This window comes from Crinia signifera, chromosome 19, assembly GCF_055691185.1.
Source record: "Crinia signifera chromosome 19, ASM5569118v1, whole genome shotgun sequence".
Classification (NCBI taxonomy): domain Eukaryota; kingdom Metazoa; phylum Chordata; class Amphibia; order Anura; family Myobatrachidae; genus Crinia; species Crinia signifera.
Window position 1 is genome coordinate 97,274,905 of NC_139226.1, and position 17,810 is coordinate 97,292,714.

At 46.9% G+C, this 17,810-nt stretch overlaps 1 protein-coding gene across 1 annotated transcript in view; it reads left to right on the forward strand.

Moving 5' to 3' along the window:
- GPR153 (G protein-coupled receptor 153) overlaps nucleotides 1-17,810 on the forward strand; it is a 65,804-nt gene that overhangs the window by 41,362 nt on the left and 6,632 nt on the right. The window contains exons 4-5 of the mRNA XM_083162988.1: nucleotides 16,433-16,622; nucleotides 17,330-17,514. Of these exons, the coding sequence (XP_083019114.1) occupies nucleotides 16,433-16,622; nucleotides 17,330-17,514 (375 nt within the window). The remainder of the gene's footprint in view (nucleotides 1-16,432; nucleotides 16,623-17,329; nucleotides 17,515-17,810) is intronic.

Sequence of the window (17,810 nt, forward strand, 5' to 3'; positions counted from 1 at the left end):
CGTTGATAGTGGCAGTGGCGCGGGGGTGCATTTAACATTGTGAGCACCTATTAAGGTGCTTATACAATTAAAGATTGTATATACAATTTAAAATCGCATCTCATTGCATTGTATGCCATATACAAAGGTATACAATTTTAAATGGAATACAATGCCATACGACTGAATATCGTGGGCGCCGTGCTAGGAAACAAGTACCCTGTAATGTTTAACTTATATAGGAAATATAATCTTTTTTTAGACATTTTTTATTTTATTTGAATTGATATAACAAATGTGAGCAATGCTGGCATTTTTTTAGCGGATATTTTGCACAAGTCTCACAGAGATAATGGCTCTCAAAGGGTTAACAAGTAGTAATACATAAATAAACAGTAAGGGAAGACCATGCTGGGGGCGGATTGAGCAGAATTGCGGCGTTCATCATTTCTGAACCCACTGCACACAAGGACCCCCGCTCCTAGCACATGCTAGCTTATATTAGAAAGGCTTGTTTGGCACCTATCTGGATTTTCAGCCTCCTCTTTCTAAGGGTAAATTATACATGTCCTGTGCCAAAGAAAGCACTTTTTAGGGTTGCCAACTAAGAATGTAATTAACCTATTTTCATTCTGCGCTGACGCGCTCGTCTCCCGCTGTCATCACACAATTCCCTTCACGAAGACTCTGGCATCCAGTCACCGACTGATTATCATTACAGATTCTTGACAGACGTTCTGTGTAAATATGTTCTTTAAAGTTCACATGGTAACGCATTCATTGCTATTGGATTATATTGAGGTGGAACCATTTTATTCACGGAAAATCACATTTCCAAAGCCTGTCCGACCTTTGGATGTGCAAGAGTCAAGGGCGTAACTACCATAGGTGCAAGGGGTGCAGCTGCTATGGGGCCCAGAGCTGAAGGGGGCCCATATTTGCTGTCTAAGTAATATGTTTTAGGTACATTTATCACCATCATTTGCTAAATAGGGGTCCCTTAAAAACTTTTGCTATGGGGCCCACGAATATCTAGGTACGCCTCTGGCAAGAGTGACCTTTGATCTTTTACAGAGATTTCTGCAAATGCCGCGAATTTGTACGCAGCTATCGAATGGAAATATGAGAATGTCGCAGTAGTTGTATAGAGGGTACAATAACGGTGTCCTGACACACAGATAGCAGATGCAGCATCAGGGTAGATGCCAACCATCCCAGTAGACACATAGGGGGAAATTTACTAAGCTGTGTCTTCTACTTCACATGTAATGTTGCTATAGGCAACCAATCAGAATCTGCTTTTTATTAATTTAGCACCTTCTAGAAGATAGTAGACAGGATCTGATTGGTTGCCCATAGCAACATCATATGTGAAGTAGAATACACATCTTAGTAAATTTCCCCCATGGTCTCCAGAAGAAAGATGGCTGAAATGGACTTGGAATGGAAGAGGGTTTGGGGGTTGACCCAAAATATAGCACCCCATTCTAGAGGTGCATCAGGACAGTACACACAAGCTCTCCTGAATAATTAATGGTTTTCACCTCACATTTGTAGCGGTTTTGCTGTCTAAATTGAACCCTCCACCGGTTTCTGAATGACGATTCGCTGTTGCGTGATCTCATTGGTAGCAGTTTCTATTAACAATAAACTATAGAGAGGCACGGCACAGACCGCTAGGACATATGCCGGCTTTGTTATGTGTAAAGGCTTAGATATAGTGGGCATATTGGGCAGCACGGATGGTGTAGTGGTTAGCATTACTGCCTCACAGAGCTTAGGTCATGGGTTCCATTCCCACCATGGCTCTAACTGTGCAGAGTTTGTATATTCTTCCCGTACTTGTGTGGGTTACCTCCGGGTACTCCGGTTTGCTTCTACAATCCAAAAACATATATATAGTGGTAGGTCAATTGGCTCCCAACAAACTTAACCCTAGAATGTCTGTGTGTGCATGTACATGTGGTAGGGAATATAGATTGTATGCTCCACTGGGGCAGGGACTGATGTGAATGTTCAACTATACTGTGTAAAGTGCTGCGGAATATGTATGCGCTACATAATAAACTGTGTGTGGTTAATGTTCAATATATAGTTAGTAATATTGTTTTTTGCAGGTAGGCTAGTTCAGAAAACCTCTCCTGTCATGATGGCACGTGTAGAACCACAAGGTTCTCTCAGCCAATCAGCACCCGAATAGGAGGTCGCTGATTGGCTCACAGAGCTCTCTCAGAGACCGCCAAGTCTTTTGAATAGGTTTTATTAAATTCTGCCTCCCCGCCTGCAGCTCCCCGGGCTTACATGCGATAAATCGCAAGCCACTAGTCAACGGGAAATGCCTTCTACAGAGGACAAATAGAGGCATTGTTTGTGTCAATCAATCAGATTATGGGCCAGATTCTCTAAGCTTCAAAAGTGATAAAATGGAGAGTGATATACCGCCAGCCAATCAGCTCCCATCTGATATTTTTCAAACACAGTCTGTGACATGGCAGGTAGGAGCTGATTGGCTGGCTGTTTATCACTCTCCATTTTATCACTTTTGAAGCTTAGAGAATCATCTGTCATTTGTCTAGGAATAGCTAGAAAATGTTATCCATACTGTGACTGGCTGGCAGGTGTAATACCTTATCTTGCCCTCTAGGTGGTGTGATAAACCTCCCACAATAGACTGGTTGGCAGCTGCCACTCCACACAGTGTAGAACCTTACAGTAAAACGTATCTAACCGTCTGCCTAGATAGCAAGTCACAGTCTTGGTTCATTCTTAACTTGTCTCTTGTCCTTAATCCAGAGTTGGTCCACTGGACGAATGGAGAAGGATCATTATCTTCTTAGTACGGGATAGACCTGCACAACACTTACCAAGGGATTACAGCACAATAGGTTTTATGGGATTTTAGAGAAACCCTGTTAAAGTCCAGATTAACCTGTCAATTTTCTGTGATGTTTCCTTACGGTTTGTGACCGCGGCTCAGGCTCTCTAATCTTTCCCTAAATGCTCTGATGAAATCAGCCGTGTGGCGCAGCCTGCCTGTAATTCTGCCAGATGCTTCATTTGGATTATGAGTGATTCTGAAGCCTTGTCAGTCATTTGCGTCCTGGCATCCGGGACATCAATTTACAGGCTGGATATTAACAATAATATTTACCCTAATCATTTCCTGTAATGTGCCACATGCATTCCGCACTGTGACATCAGCCTGCCGCTGCCAGACCCAGCAAACACGGCACATCACAAGGCTGCTGGCAGAGGTGCTCTTGGAACTGCAGTGACTGATGTATCCCCAGACGCAATCCATATGATAACGGACCATCAGGACGCCAGTGATACCCCTTTAACAATGCACAAAATTACCGGGTTCATGCTGGTTTCTTGTTTTTTTTTTGACCCAGTAATTAGTGCAATGTGAAAGGGGTTACCAGTTACAGCTAACCGGTAGCAACACGGCAATTCGAACATGGTAAGAAGAAGGGTTCTTACCGGTTTGTTGTCGTGTTGCTGTGTGGTGTGAACGGGTTAATCGGGTTGAGCAACCTGTTTCCCCTTCACACTATGGAGGAGGCAGTGCTTGGAGCAGCGCCAGCTCTAGGCGCTGCCTCCTCCCCCGCCTCCGATGACGCTCCGACATGCCCCCACATGACGTCAGCAAACCGGCAATATTGCCGGTTTGCTGATGCGATCTGAACAGAACGCACATGCAGGGTTGCACTGGGACTGAACTGTTTAAAAGTTCTGGTGTGACCCTGTATTTGCAGTGTGAAAGCAGTATAACCCTAACCCCCCCCACCCCCCTTGTGGCCTAACCACCAGTACATAAGCATAACTGCCCCTTCCACTGCCTACACCTAATCCACCCCAGCATACTTACGTTTGGCATCCTGGCAGTTGGGATTCTCATTAATGTTGTGATTCCATCGCCGGTCTCCTCGTTGTAGTCGTATTATACCGGCGCCGGTAATAGGAATGCCAGCATCCTGACTGCTGGGATGCTGAAGGCACTCTCCCCCCCCCCCCCTCCCCTTCCCACATGCAGCAGCTTGTCCGGTATGTGTAAAGGCCACCCACAAAAACAGTATGCTTACTTACCTAGTGGCAGTTGGGAGACACTTTATCACTTCACCTGACTTAGGGCGGGATGTATTAAAATACATCGCCGCCCTTTGCCGGCTGTCCGCCGCGTTGCCAGCGCATATGTACTATCATAGGCGGCTGTCATCGCAATGCGGTGACGGAGCCCCCCCGATACCTGTACTCTGGTGTGCGGGGGGTCTCCGTCACCTCCCTGCCGCCTGGCTCTCCCCTCACGCCAGGGACAGCTAAGCAGGCTGTCCCCGGCGCCTCCTCCTCCCCCCTGCAGCCGGAAGGATGTCGGCTGCTTCACTAGGGGGAGGAGGGGTTTACCTTCCGGGGTCCAGGAGGACCCTTCAGGAAGGTAAGCCAGAGGGGGGGTCGGCGAGGCGGCGGGTTTGCGTCGGAGGCGGCGAAAAAAAGCCCATAGGCTTCTATAGGGTATCGCCACCCAAAGGTGATACCCTTCAATGCGGTATCGGTTTTGATACATTGGAAAATGCGGTAAAACCGGGTTTTATCGCATTTTCAGTTTGATACATCTCGCCCTTAATCTGCCCCGGAGATCTTGACACCTGCAACATTGCTTAGCACAGATATCTACATGTGTATGCCCCTTAAGCCTTCAAAAAGTGATAAAGCACCTGCCAGTAGGCTCCTAACTGTCATTTTTTCAAATACTGGGGCAGATGTATTAAGCCTTAACAAGAGATAAATTCAAGTGTGATAAGGAGAGATAAACGTCCAGCCAGGCAATCAGCTCCTTACTGATTTTTTTTAAACACAGGCTGTAACATGGCAGTTGGCAGGTGATTGGCTGGACATTTATCTCTCCTTATCACCCTTGCATTTATCTCTTGTTAAGGCTTAATACATCTGCCCCATTGTCTGTAACATGGTAGATTTAAAGATGGGCGGTACTCCTTACAAATGATAAATGGTGATCCAGCCAATGAGCTCCCATCATGTATATAAAAAATGACACTTAGGAGCTGGTTGGCGGGACACCATTTATTTATCGTAACCAGTGATAACAAGAATAGGACTCATTGATAAATGTACCCATCAATCTCTCTCCATTCTATTACTTTTCAATAGACCTAACCTGCATAGAGGAATATGTTTGCCTACCTGACCCTCTCCTTCAGGGAGAAAATGCTGTGTTCCTGGCCTTCCCTGGTAATGTAGGATTGCCATCTTATCAATTAACTAGCTCACCACAGTTGCTGGCAATCATACATTACCAGGGAAGTCCAGGAACAGAGCATTTTCTCCCTGAAGGAGAGGGTCAGGTAGGCAACCCTTGGATTAATAAAGAACAGTGTATCTACCTAGATAACCCCTGTTCCCCTTATATCATAATCTTTCTTATCCCCTCCCCCAGCCTTTACCCGCTACCCCAGCTTATTCCTACTGTTGTTAGATATGTTACAGATGGATAATAGGCTGCAGCCATGTTATTACACATAGGTGCATACCAGTGGCGTAGCTACTTAGGGGGGGAGCGCCCCCACCCCCCCCCCCCCCCCCCCGCCGCTGCCCCGCCAGGCACCCCCCGGCCGCCGCCCATGCAACCCCCCCAACCCCCTGCAGCCTTACCTATCGCGCTGGTCCCGGCGGCTTCGTTCTTCTGCTGAGGACCACCACAAAATGGCCGCCCCCATACAGCAGACAGTTTCAGAGAACTGTGTGCTATATGGGGGCGGCCATTTTGTGGTGGTCCTCAGCAGAAGAACGGAGCCGCCGGGACCAGCGAGATAGGTAAGTCTGCGGGGGATTGGGGGGGGGGGGGTGTAACTATAGCACCGCAGCCCCCGGCGCCCCCACATGCACAGCGCCCCCCCCGCGGTGCTATAGTTACGCCGCTGGTGCATACCTCCCACATGACCCATTACAGAAGGGACACAATGCTCTGTTTCTGGACTTCACTCTTAATTATTGATTGCCATCACCTGTATTGAACAGGTTAAGTGATAAGAAAGGTGTTTCACCACAGGTGCTGGCAATCATACTTTACCAGGGAAGCCCAGGAGCAGAGCAGAGCAGAGATGACTTTACAAACTTTTGTAGCAACTTTGGTTTGCAGTATTTAAGGGACATGATGGAACATAGACAGTAAATAGATAGTCAATGGGTCGGCAACAGGTGGTCAACGTGGACTGAGGTCGGCAGGTTCAATAGGTCAACACAGAAAAGGTCAACCTATGTTTTTCCATGATTTAACATGACCAATACCAATCAACCGCTATTTGCACCTGACCCTGATCACCCACAGGCATACACGTTCTGTTCTGTATGTGTCCGCGAGTGTGCAAACACACCCTACTGTACACTGCCATCATAAGAACACCCCTTTCCACCACATCCTGCCACTCCAGGCTCAGGCAGGCACAGTCAGTGCCAGAATAATGCCAGCCTGGCATAAATGCACATGTTCATTCTCCGGGCAAGTGCGCAGAGGTTATCGCGCTACTTAAATTGGTGCAGTCACCAGCTGTGAAGATCTGTGCGTCAGCAGATTAATGCTTTGTCTGTATAGAAACCTCTACAGGTGACTTACAGACAACCTCCATATAGGAAGATTGGAAATCACATCAAAATATAATTGATTCTATGCTCCTTTCTATTGAAGGTGCATTTTAAGGAGATATTCAATATCTTAATGCAAAAAATTAGATTGGAATGAATTCATTTTTATCACGCCATCCTTTTGGTAATAGTGTTGGGAGATTGACTGTAACCTGAACACGTCTCCGTGAGTGCTGATTGCCTGCGCTGGGCGCCGCTGCGTTGAGTAAAGGTCTCGTCTTGATTGTGACATATACCTATAGATAGAATTCCTATTCTGATGTTAGAAGAAAATGTAAAGGTGGAGAGTTCATCCGCAAGTGGATTTTCTGTACTCGCTCCGAGATATTCTATCCACCCGCTCATTAAGAACAGGGGGAATAAAGCTGATTCTATGTCTCATGTGTCTTCTATCTATTGTCAGTTATGAAATAGACAGACGGCATTCATCTAGAACTTCGCGGATCTGTCTTACAGGTGCACTGGGGCTATAAATATTATTCATTCCTATGAAGGTTTCACATTTGCATTTTTTAGTGCAGTAGTTTTGTATTTAACCCTTAGTGCCGACATCTCTGTGAGATATGGTCAAAATATCGGCTAAAAATGCCAGCGTTGCTCACATTTGTTATATAAATTCAAATACAAAAATGTGTAAAAAAAGATTATATTTCCGATATAAAGTAAACATTACAGGTCATTATGATGAATAAAAAAAGGTTTTCTTTGCAATTTTCGCGCCTATATTGATAAATTCACTTGCACTCAATGGGTTCATCTTTTTTTATTATTTCTTACCAGTTATTTATATGCTGGGAACTTTGGGCCTTATTCTAGTTCACTCTTTCTGACAAAATCCTTCTTAGATGGACAAAACCATGTGCACTGCAGGTGGGGCAGATGTAAAATGTGCAGAGAGAATTAGATTTGGGTGGGGTTTTACTTCAAAGAGAGATCTATATTGCAGTGTAAAAATAAAGCAGCCAGTATTTACCCTGCACAGAAACAAAATAACTCACCCAAATCTAACTCTCTCTGCACATTTTAAATCAGCCCCCCGTGCAGTGCACATGGTTTTGTCCATCTAAGAAGGATTTTGTCAGAAAGAGTGAACTAGAATAAAGCCCTTTTGGAGTGATGACCACTGATAGCTTGCGTTACCCATGGTTATGGTATAGCAGATTGACGCTGTCTAGATTGACCATATTATGGTCGACCACCCTTAGCCGAACCTAAAGATAGTCCACCGTGTCTAGATCTACAGTAACGGAAGTTAGACGCAAGCGTTAGATCACATGGTCGACATTAGTTTTTCACTGTTTTTTTGGTGGCTATATCGACATAAGTGCACATTGTCCCCTCGCATGGCTCGCTAAGCTCAGCACCCCATTATAGTCTCACTCTATGACCACTTGGATAGTAAAACATGAACCAAGTTGACTTGCACCAAAAAGACGTGAAAATTTATGTCAACCACACTCCCGGCGACACTTGCTGACGATCTAGACGCGGTTGACTATCTTTAGGCATCTAACTAGACGCATAAGACTAAGTGTAGTTGACTATAACATGGTCAATGTAGACATCTAAAGGCCCCTATACATTAGTCCGACTTGTCCTAAGGACAAGTTGGACCTGATTGTCCCTGCATTCCCCGGTAGGAGTCACACGTGATTAGGCACTTCATGTGCCAAATTTTGCATGTGGTAACTCGCATGCAATTTATCACATGCAGCTCCCGGGGATCTGCAGGCGGAGGGAGCAGGGGGACGGCGGATGCCGCCGAGGGGACCAAGGAGTGGGGGGAGCGACAGCGGGAGAGAGTGCCCGCAACCAGTTGGGCGGGGGGAGCAGGGGGGGGTGGCGCAGGGCCAGCAGCGGGAGCAGTGGAGCACTTTAAAAACAATAAAAAAAAGCCCATACAAATGAATGGGCAGTAACTGATTGGCTGAGAGAGGCCTATTTTCTCAAATCTTTTGCCTGATTTCACAGCCCGATTCATCTGAATTGGGTGAAATCATGTCCAAAACGCATAGTGTATGGGGGCCTTTAGATCCGTCAACTTGGTACGGCTACACATTACACTATACGGTGAGACCTGACATTGTCTCACCAAAACATATTTTGTTCTATTATGCCAGAAGATTTATAGCAAAGCCCAGGCGCGGTTCCATGTCTACAACAACAAAAAATGTATTTACCCACCTGCAGACTGTAATGCTATCATCGTATATACACCTTGGCCCCTATTCTGATTGCCTCACTCCCCTGCATGTTCGCATGTGCAGATGCTCGGTGCGAGCGGCCGCGGCGGACTGCTATCCATCCCGCTCGCACCTAGCAATTCGTGTGGCGGTGTCGTGTCCACATTGGTTGGCAGGAGGACAAACCTAAGTTTACAGAAGTGAAACATGTGACTATGGTCATCAGTGGACTAGCTCTACTACGTAACAGACTCTCTAATAGGATAACAATGTATAATTTGAGTGCAGTCTGGAACCTGACCCCAAAATGAGGGGATGGGCCCTCAGGCAGTGGCTCCACCCACAAGTGATTTTAGTCACACCAGGTTTTATTTAGCTGTATCTTAGCAACAGGAATGAATCATCTATATATATATTTCTAGTGTCTGTTTGTGTGTCCCCGAAACACTGCCATCTGTTGATGAAACTACATCTCTTTCCCTCTCACACATGCACAAACACAGAGGCAATCACAAGGTAGCAGACTAGCTTTCAAAGCATTTGCTTCAAGTTGGCTTACTAGTACTTATATAACCAATTATTGCCTGCAATGCACTTTTTGATTCCAGTGGGTAGGGACCACTGGATAGGGACCCATCGTCACTCCGATTTTCATGATTTTACTAGTAAAGGCATGTTTTTTTGATGCTAGTAGGTAAATGTCCCCAAAACGTACTGTTTTAGGGACTTAATGATCAGTCTCCCATAATTTGTGGGAGACTTGACTTTGAGGGAGTTCTTCCCGAGTCCTGCTCTGTACTCCCATATATGTATTATGGGGGTTATCCTGGTCCACACACATCGCTGTGGAATCGTTGTGTGTGGATGAAACCCCCCCCCCCTGCTCAGCAAATTCTCCCGCACTGCTGCAAATTAATGTTTTGCATAAACATTCAATCGCAGCCTTGAGTGTGAGGGCCAAATCATTTGTGGGCGTTCTCATAGGCTCAGCCCATTGCCACCGTCCCACGCCCCCGCCCGCACTGGTAGGTGTGAACGGGATGGCGAACTAGCAATACACCATGCCCGCTCACACCAGAAATGCACATGCGCACCCAGAAAGCATCACTCCCCCAGGCATCAGACTAACCCCCTATATATTGATAACACGATTATCAGTGTCTGTTTTAATCTGTCAATTTATTCTGTAGCCTCCACGTTTGATCTTGTTGTATTTAATATTAGGCTATTATTCTCTGTTATCTGACATATCATATTCTACAATAGACCTAGCTCCCTTTGTTGTTAATACTAAAGTACTAGTGATTTTATAAATGGGACTATAGGCAGGCATGCCATCCCATACAGGTATAGGCAGGTAGCATTGTTCTTCAGTATACTTACGGCTAGATAATGAACTAGTAGATATGTCCACAGATCATTTGATTGGGCTGTGTGTTCTCCACAGATACTTTGGCCCTTATTCTGCTTCACTCACAAAGGCAAATTCCTTCTCAAATCGACAGAACCATGTGCACTGCAGGTGGGGCAGATGTAACATGTACAGGGAGAATTAGATTTGGGTTGGTTGTTTTGTTTCTGTGCAGGTAAAATACTGACTGCTTTATTTTTACACTGCAATATAGATCTCACATTGAAGTAAAACCCCACACAAATCTAATTCTATCTGCACAAGTAACATCTGCCCCACCTGCAGTGCACATGGTTTTGTCCATTTGAGAAGGAATTTGCCTTTGCAAGTGAACCAGAATAAGGGCCACTGACGATCCCTCCCAACTGCCGTTATAGCTGGCGGTGATTGACTTCTCAAATGGAGGAGAGCATGTAAATGCTTCTGCTCAGTTGACCAGTCAATCGCAGCCAGCTCCTGGAAAATCGCCCCGCCCATACACACAGCACAATTTGCCAATATACCTGTATCAGGGATCAGCTATGCACAGCCGTCACAGATATATCACTGGTACACACTGGCCGATGGTCCAGCGATATATTGAACAGCCGATATATCGGCCAGTGTGTTTTAGAGAGCCCCAGGTTACGTCAGATATTCATCTGTGATAGACTCGTGCTGTGCATTTCCATGTGTGATTCATACCAGTAAGCTCTGTCCTATAAGACAGCTTGTATTCTAGGTTTCGGATCCTTTAATAAAACATGAGAAGTGCTCCCTTACATGTTTCTTGAGAGATGTTTTTATGATTCCTCCTAACTCCAGTGCTGTAAATAAATATGCATTTTATGTTGCATTTGTTCTTCCCTATGGTGCTGTTAGGTCTTTATCTTATGTTGGAAAATCTTGTTTTACTATGATGTTTGTAATAAAAAAAGCTAATTTACAGTATGCAGTATATCTTACTTTTAAAATAACATTTGGTGCAGACAGAAAAGGCAAGGCTGCCCTCTTGTGTCTGAATCTAGCATTGCACCACAATCTCCTATATATTTGGCTACATCTGTCACTCAAAGTGGGTGTCTGTGTCTATAACGCTCTGTTCCTGGACTTTCCTCTTAATGTGTGATTGCCTTCATCTGTGCTGAACACCTTTCTGAGAAATTAACCTGTTTAAAACAGGTGATGGCAATCATACATTAAGGGGAAGTCTAGAAACAGAGCATTGTGTCCTTCCTGGAGAGGGTCATGTTGGGAGGTATGTGACAGAGAACCAGCCCAGTGAGCCCACAGACAGTGCCAGACACCCACTACCTTCCCATGTTGCCCAGCACTGCTACTCCACAGCCACCAGGTGAGCGCCCCCCTCCCGCGATTTGCGGCAAAACCTCCCCCCCGCGCCCCCCTCCCGCGATTCGCGGCAAAAACACCCGCTCCCCCGCGACCCCCCCCTACCGCGATTCGCAGCAAAAACACCCCCGCGACCCCCCCTCCCGTGATTCGCTGCAAAAAGAACCCCCCCACGACCCCTCCCGCAATTCGCGGCATAACCACCACCCCGCGACCCCCCCCTCCCGCGAATCGCGGGAAAACCCTCCCCCGTGACACACCCCCCCCCCCCCGGTTCGCGGAAAAAACACCCCCCCCCGCGACCTCCCTCCCGCGATTCGCGGCAAAAAGAACCCCCCCGCGACCCCCCCTTGCACGATTGGCGGCACCCCCCCTGCGACCTCCCTCCCGCGATTCGCGGCACACCCCCCCCCCCCCCCCCCGCAATTCGCAGCAGCCACAGGATTAAATGGCACATGCAAAACACTGACATGGCTATGGTCGACAATGAAAAAGGCTGACATGAGTTTTTGAAGATTTATTTTTAATTTTTTAAATTTTTTCATATTCATTGTCATGTGTCGACATGGACACCAATGAAGTGGCACACTTATGTCTACATTTACATGTGTTGACCTTTCTGTGTTGATTTTTTCTTGTGGCGATTCGCGTCACACCCCCCCGCAACCCCCCCTCCCGCAATTCGCGGCACCCCCCGTGACCCCCCACCTCCCGCAATTCGCGGCAACCCCCCACCGGAACCCCTGTGAACCCCGCCCTCCCGCGATTCGCATCACCCACCCCCGCGACCCCCCCTCCCGCAATTCGCGGCACCCCCCCGTGATTCGCGGCAGCCCCAGAATTAAATTGCACATGGAAAACACTGACATGGCTATGGTCGACAATGAAAAAGGTTGACATGAGTTTTTGAAGTTTTTTTGTAATTTTTTGAATATTTTCATATTCATTCTCATGTGTTGACATGGACATCAATGAAGTGCCACACTTATGTCAACATTTACATGTGTTGACCTTTCTGTGTTGATTTTTTTCTTGTGGCGATTCGCGTCACACCCCCCGCAACCCCCCCTCCGGCGATTCGCGGCACCCCGGCACCCCCCCGCGCCCCCCCCCCTCCTGCAATTTGCGGCAACCCCCCACCAGAACCCCCATGAACCCCGCTCTCCCGCGATTCGCGGCACCCACCCCCCGCAACCCCCCCCCCCCGCAAATCGCGGCAACCCCCGCGATTCGCGGCAGCCCCAGGATTAAATGGCACATGCAAAACACTGGCACGGCTATGGTCGACAATGAAAAAGGTTGACATGAGTTTTTGAAGATTTATTTCATTTTTTGAATGTTTTCATATTCATTGTCATGTGTCAACATGGACACCAATGAAGTGGCACACTTATGTCAACAGTTACATGTGTTGACCTTTCTGTGTTGATTTTTTCTTGTGGCGATTCGCGTCACACCCCCCGCAACCCCCCCTCCCGCGATTTGCGGCACCCCCCCGTGACCCCCCACCTCCCGCAATTCGCGGCAACCCCCCACCGGAACCCCTGTGAACCCCGCCCTCCCGCGATTCGCGGCACCCAACCCCGCGGCACCCCCCGTGATTCGCGGCAGCTCCAGAATTAAATTGCACATGGAAAACACTGACATGGCTATGGTCGACAATGAAAAAGGTTGACATGAGTTTTTGAAGATTTATTTCATTTTTGGAATATTTTCATATTCATTCTCATGTGTCGACATGGACACCAATGAAGTGCCACACTTATGTTAACATTTACATGTGTTGACCTTTCTGTGTTGATTTTTTCTTGTGGCGATTCGCGTCACACCCCCCCCCACTCCCGCGATTCACGGCACACACACACCCCACCCCGTGACCCCCCCTCCCGTGATTCACGGCACACCCCTCGCGACCCCCCCTACCATGATTCGCCGTAACCCCCGCCCCCGTAACCCCCCTCCCGCGATTTGCGGCAACCCACCCCGCGACCCCCCTCCCGCGATTCTCTGCAATCCCTCCCCTCCCGCGATTCGCAGCATCCACCCCCCCACAAACCCCCCTCCTGCAATTCGCGGCACCCCCCGCGACCCCCCCTCCTGCAATTCGCGGCACCCTCCGCGACCCCCCCTCCCGCGATTCGCGGACACCTAAGTTGCAATACAGGCCATCTTTCATACAATTCTAACCATATTTCTCATATACAAACGTTCACAAATTAAGGGGCGCAGCCCCTTACGACGGTGTGAAGAGCGCCCGTAGGGCGCGATGAATCACCTAGTGTCTTTATTATTTCAGTTATTTCAAATATTGCCTAGAATAAATACTTGTACTAGAAAGTAACGAACCAAAAAAGTTGCCACTCTGCCAAATGATCTAATTAATTAGCTTCATCCTTCAAAATTAAATCCTTACTTTCTCAAATGTCAGGCTTTAGGTGGGGCAGTCCCAGTTTGAAGGCATTGCTCCTCCATCCCAACCTGAACAGTTTTGTTTGGAACGGTTGGGAGTCAATTTATCTGACAAGCTATGCCCGGCATTAGAGTTATATAGTGTAAAGTGCAGAGTTGTCCAGCAGCACAGAGTATATCAGGAGATAAGTGATGTGCCAGTGTGGACAGGGCTGCACGTGGCAGGAGAATTGTTATGATGTAGGAAGGGAAATGTAAGCAGCAGGTAGCCACAGACTGAAATTTATATAGTGGAAGGATCGGAAGCCCACAACAGCACAGATTATATCATGAGATTAATGATGGAGTGGATAGGACAGGGCTGCATGTGGCAGGAGCATTGTTACGATGTAAGAAGGGAAATCTAGGCAACCGGTAGCCACAGACTGACATTATTTTGTTGAAGGAACAGGGTCCCCCAGCAGCACAGATTAAGTTTTTGGTCTTAGTGAACTAAGTGAATTACATCCAAGATATGGAAAAAGATGTGTGGTGCGCAAATCAACAGCGGCTGGCACAGGGCGGTCAGGCCCTAAGGTACAAAATAGGAAAAAAGGATTTGTGCCTGCGCTGGCTGCTTCCAAATAATTGTATCAGACGTTTCTCAAAAATATATAAACAATTTATTAAAACATATACATGAATAAAATCACACTAAATATATATCATTTTAACTGAGAGTCCTTTTGTTGAAGGTATTGTCTCACTGAGAGCGAAATAGCAGGTGCTAGCTGAGAATAATAATGTAGTGCTCTAAATTTTATATTACCATCCTGGTCGGTCTGGAAGATTTTTATGTACCAGAGTCGGGATCACAGTCCTGAATTAGGCCCTATGGCGGGCAGGGGTATGTCACTCCCCTCAGATGGTGATGTCCTTAGGAGACTGGGATTAGGGATCATGCAGGTATCCCAAAAGCTGGAACTCCAGTTCTTTCCAAGAAGGACTTTTTAAAGAAGGCAGGTGGCTGTGTCCCTTTAAGCAGCAACGGATTTTTCAAACGACCAAATTTTGGATGCGTCCCATTAGGGGGAATATGAAGTGTCAGGCACCAGATCTCAGCAGCACAAAGGGGGTGTCTTTTGGCAAGGCTCAACGCGTTTCCCCGGATGTAACCTCCGGCTTCTTCAGGAGCAAGTGTATCTGTGTGAGTTCTCAGCTCACTATTTATACCTGAGGACTAATTGTCTATGACAAACACCTGAGTGTGATACCATTTAAAAAACTCTAAATAATATGAGAAACGTCTCTAATTATACATAGGAAAGCTTTTTATATTGAGATGGAGGCAGTCATCTATATATAAACACCTTTTTTATAAGAGAATAAATAATTTTCTTTTCATATGGGTATATATGCGGTCATGTGACCCGGAAGTAACCAGCATCAAGGTCCATCTAGATGTATATGCATGTAAACTAGGCATTAGTATACATTGAATCTGTGCGGTCTTAGTACAGGGCGACCAGGGGAGTGAAGAGGACTGCGGCGCCGTGCACCGATTGCCGGTATCGGTAACACGATCGCCACAGACCCCTCCGCTTACCTGAACGCTATTCCGCCCGTTGCCCAGCAACCGCTCCCGGTCACGTGCACGTCATATGACTCTGGAGCGTGCTGGACGGCACACACTTGCTCCTGAAGAAGCCGGAGGTTACATCCGGGGAAACGCGTTGAGCCTTGCCAAAAGACACCCCCTTTGTGCTGCTGAGATCTGGTGCCTGACACTTCATATTCCCCCTAATGGGACGCATCCAAAATTTGGTCGTTTGAAAAATCCGTTGCTGCTTAAAGGGACACAGCCACCTGCCTTCTTTAAAAAGTCCTTCTTGGAAAGAACTGGAGTTCCAGCTTTTGGGATACCTGCATGATCCCTAATCCCAGTCTCCTAAGGACATCACCATCTGAGGGGAGTGACATACCCCTGCCCGCCATAGGGCCTAATTCAGGACTGTGATCCCGACTCTGGTACATAAAAATCTTCCAGACCGACCAGGATGGTAATATAAAATTTACAGCACTACATTATTATTCTCAGCTAGCACCTGCTATTTCGCTCTCAGTGAGACAATACCTTCAACAAAAGGACTCTCAGTTAAAATGATATATATTTAGTGTGATTTTATTCATGTATATGTTTTAATAAATTGTTTATATATTTTTGAGAAACGTCTGATACAATTATTTGGAAGCAGCCAGCGCAGGCACAAATCCTTTTTTCCTTTTTTTACATCCAAGATATATTGGCATTTTGGAAGTCTTGCATGATGCAGGAATAGAGGAAATTGCGCTGAAAATAATGGTATTATACACCGGTGTGCTCTGACATGTGAATTCATTGAGCATGTTGATGTAGAGTTAGAATCAGGGGTGTGTTTGGATGCCATGACTGTGATAACATGGGTGTTTCCATTGCACACAGGTTGTAAGCTTTGCCAGCTTGAAGTTTGACAAGTCTGATGACTGGATGGTCCTAGGCGTTCTTTGGTGCTCTGTCGTACAGGCTCTCCTACTGCCGATGTTCCTCTGGGCCTGCGATCGCTACCGGGCAGACGTGAAAGCCGTCTGGGACAAGTGTATAGCCATCATGTCCAACGATGATGAAAATGAAGGTGAGGCAATAAGGAGCTACTGGAGATAGATCGGGGGGGAAATGAATGATCAAGGGAAGTGAATGCTAGCGCGATTCAGACTTAATACCACAGCTGCTAAGTCCTGTGGTCAGGTATACATCGCCGCGCCACAGTGAAATCCCGCCCTGTGCAAGCTCGCAGATTGCTTAGCACAACTTGTGAATAGTAGCTGGATCGGGTCATTTGCTGCAATGCGATTTGCAATCTGCTCCCCATCAAATGATTTCTCCAGCATGTGCGGTCTGTGCATAGTCCGGGACTGACGTCACATGACTTCCCATCAAACACCTGGGTATACCTGCGTTTCCCTGACGCTCCCTGAAAACGGACAGTTACCACCCACAAACGCCAGTTTTCTGTTAGACATTTGCCAAAGGTCAGCGGAAACAAAAAAAATAACTGTTATCGCTGGACAGCCTGGCGCACGCGCGATAAGATCTGTACACATGCGGCATCTATCGATAATGGCCCGGCCCGCGAATTAACAGCAGTGCAATCAGGTCTGATTAAGCCCTTTGTACAGCAACTAGACGCTTTCAGTGGTGCACAGTATTATCATAATAACATTCAGATTGCCTTGTACCTTATGGAAAGTTGTCTGTCTACCATATTAGTCCTAAGGATGACAAGGACAGTAACAAAAATAATGTTTTCTAGCTAAATCCAAATCTTTGTGTCGTCTCCAGATCACAGCCCTGATGGCGGGATCCACTCTGATCTCCTATACGAGAGGCCCTATGACTATAATTATGGCGGTGATATCATGGCCATGGAGCGCATCACAAAGTACGACTTTTCTGCATTGGAGAGGGGGATCCCGCAGATCTATCCTATGAAGGAAACGCAAGAAGATAAGATGCACTATCTCCAGGTACAGTCATCTCTGCTTTCACATCCATCAACAATCCTGTGCGTCAAGCAGTCAAATGGTACATACCCCTCCATTCGCCCCTGCCTCCTGTCTGCTGACGCCAACCACATGCACCGTAAAGGAAAACGCCAGTTCTGGTTTTGACTTGAACTCTTCATGATCCTCTAGATGCTCAACTCAAATTTATACGGGGAAGGGAAAACTAAGACACAATTGGCATAAATACTGGAGACAATGGGAGACAGTCACTTACGGGCTCAAGCCCTGAAGTGGGCATACTGATCTCCTCCATTGTT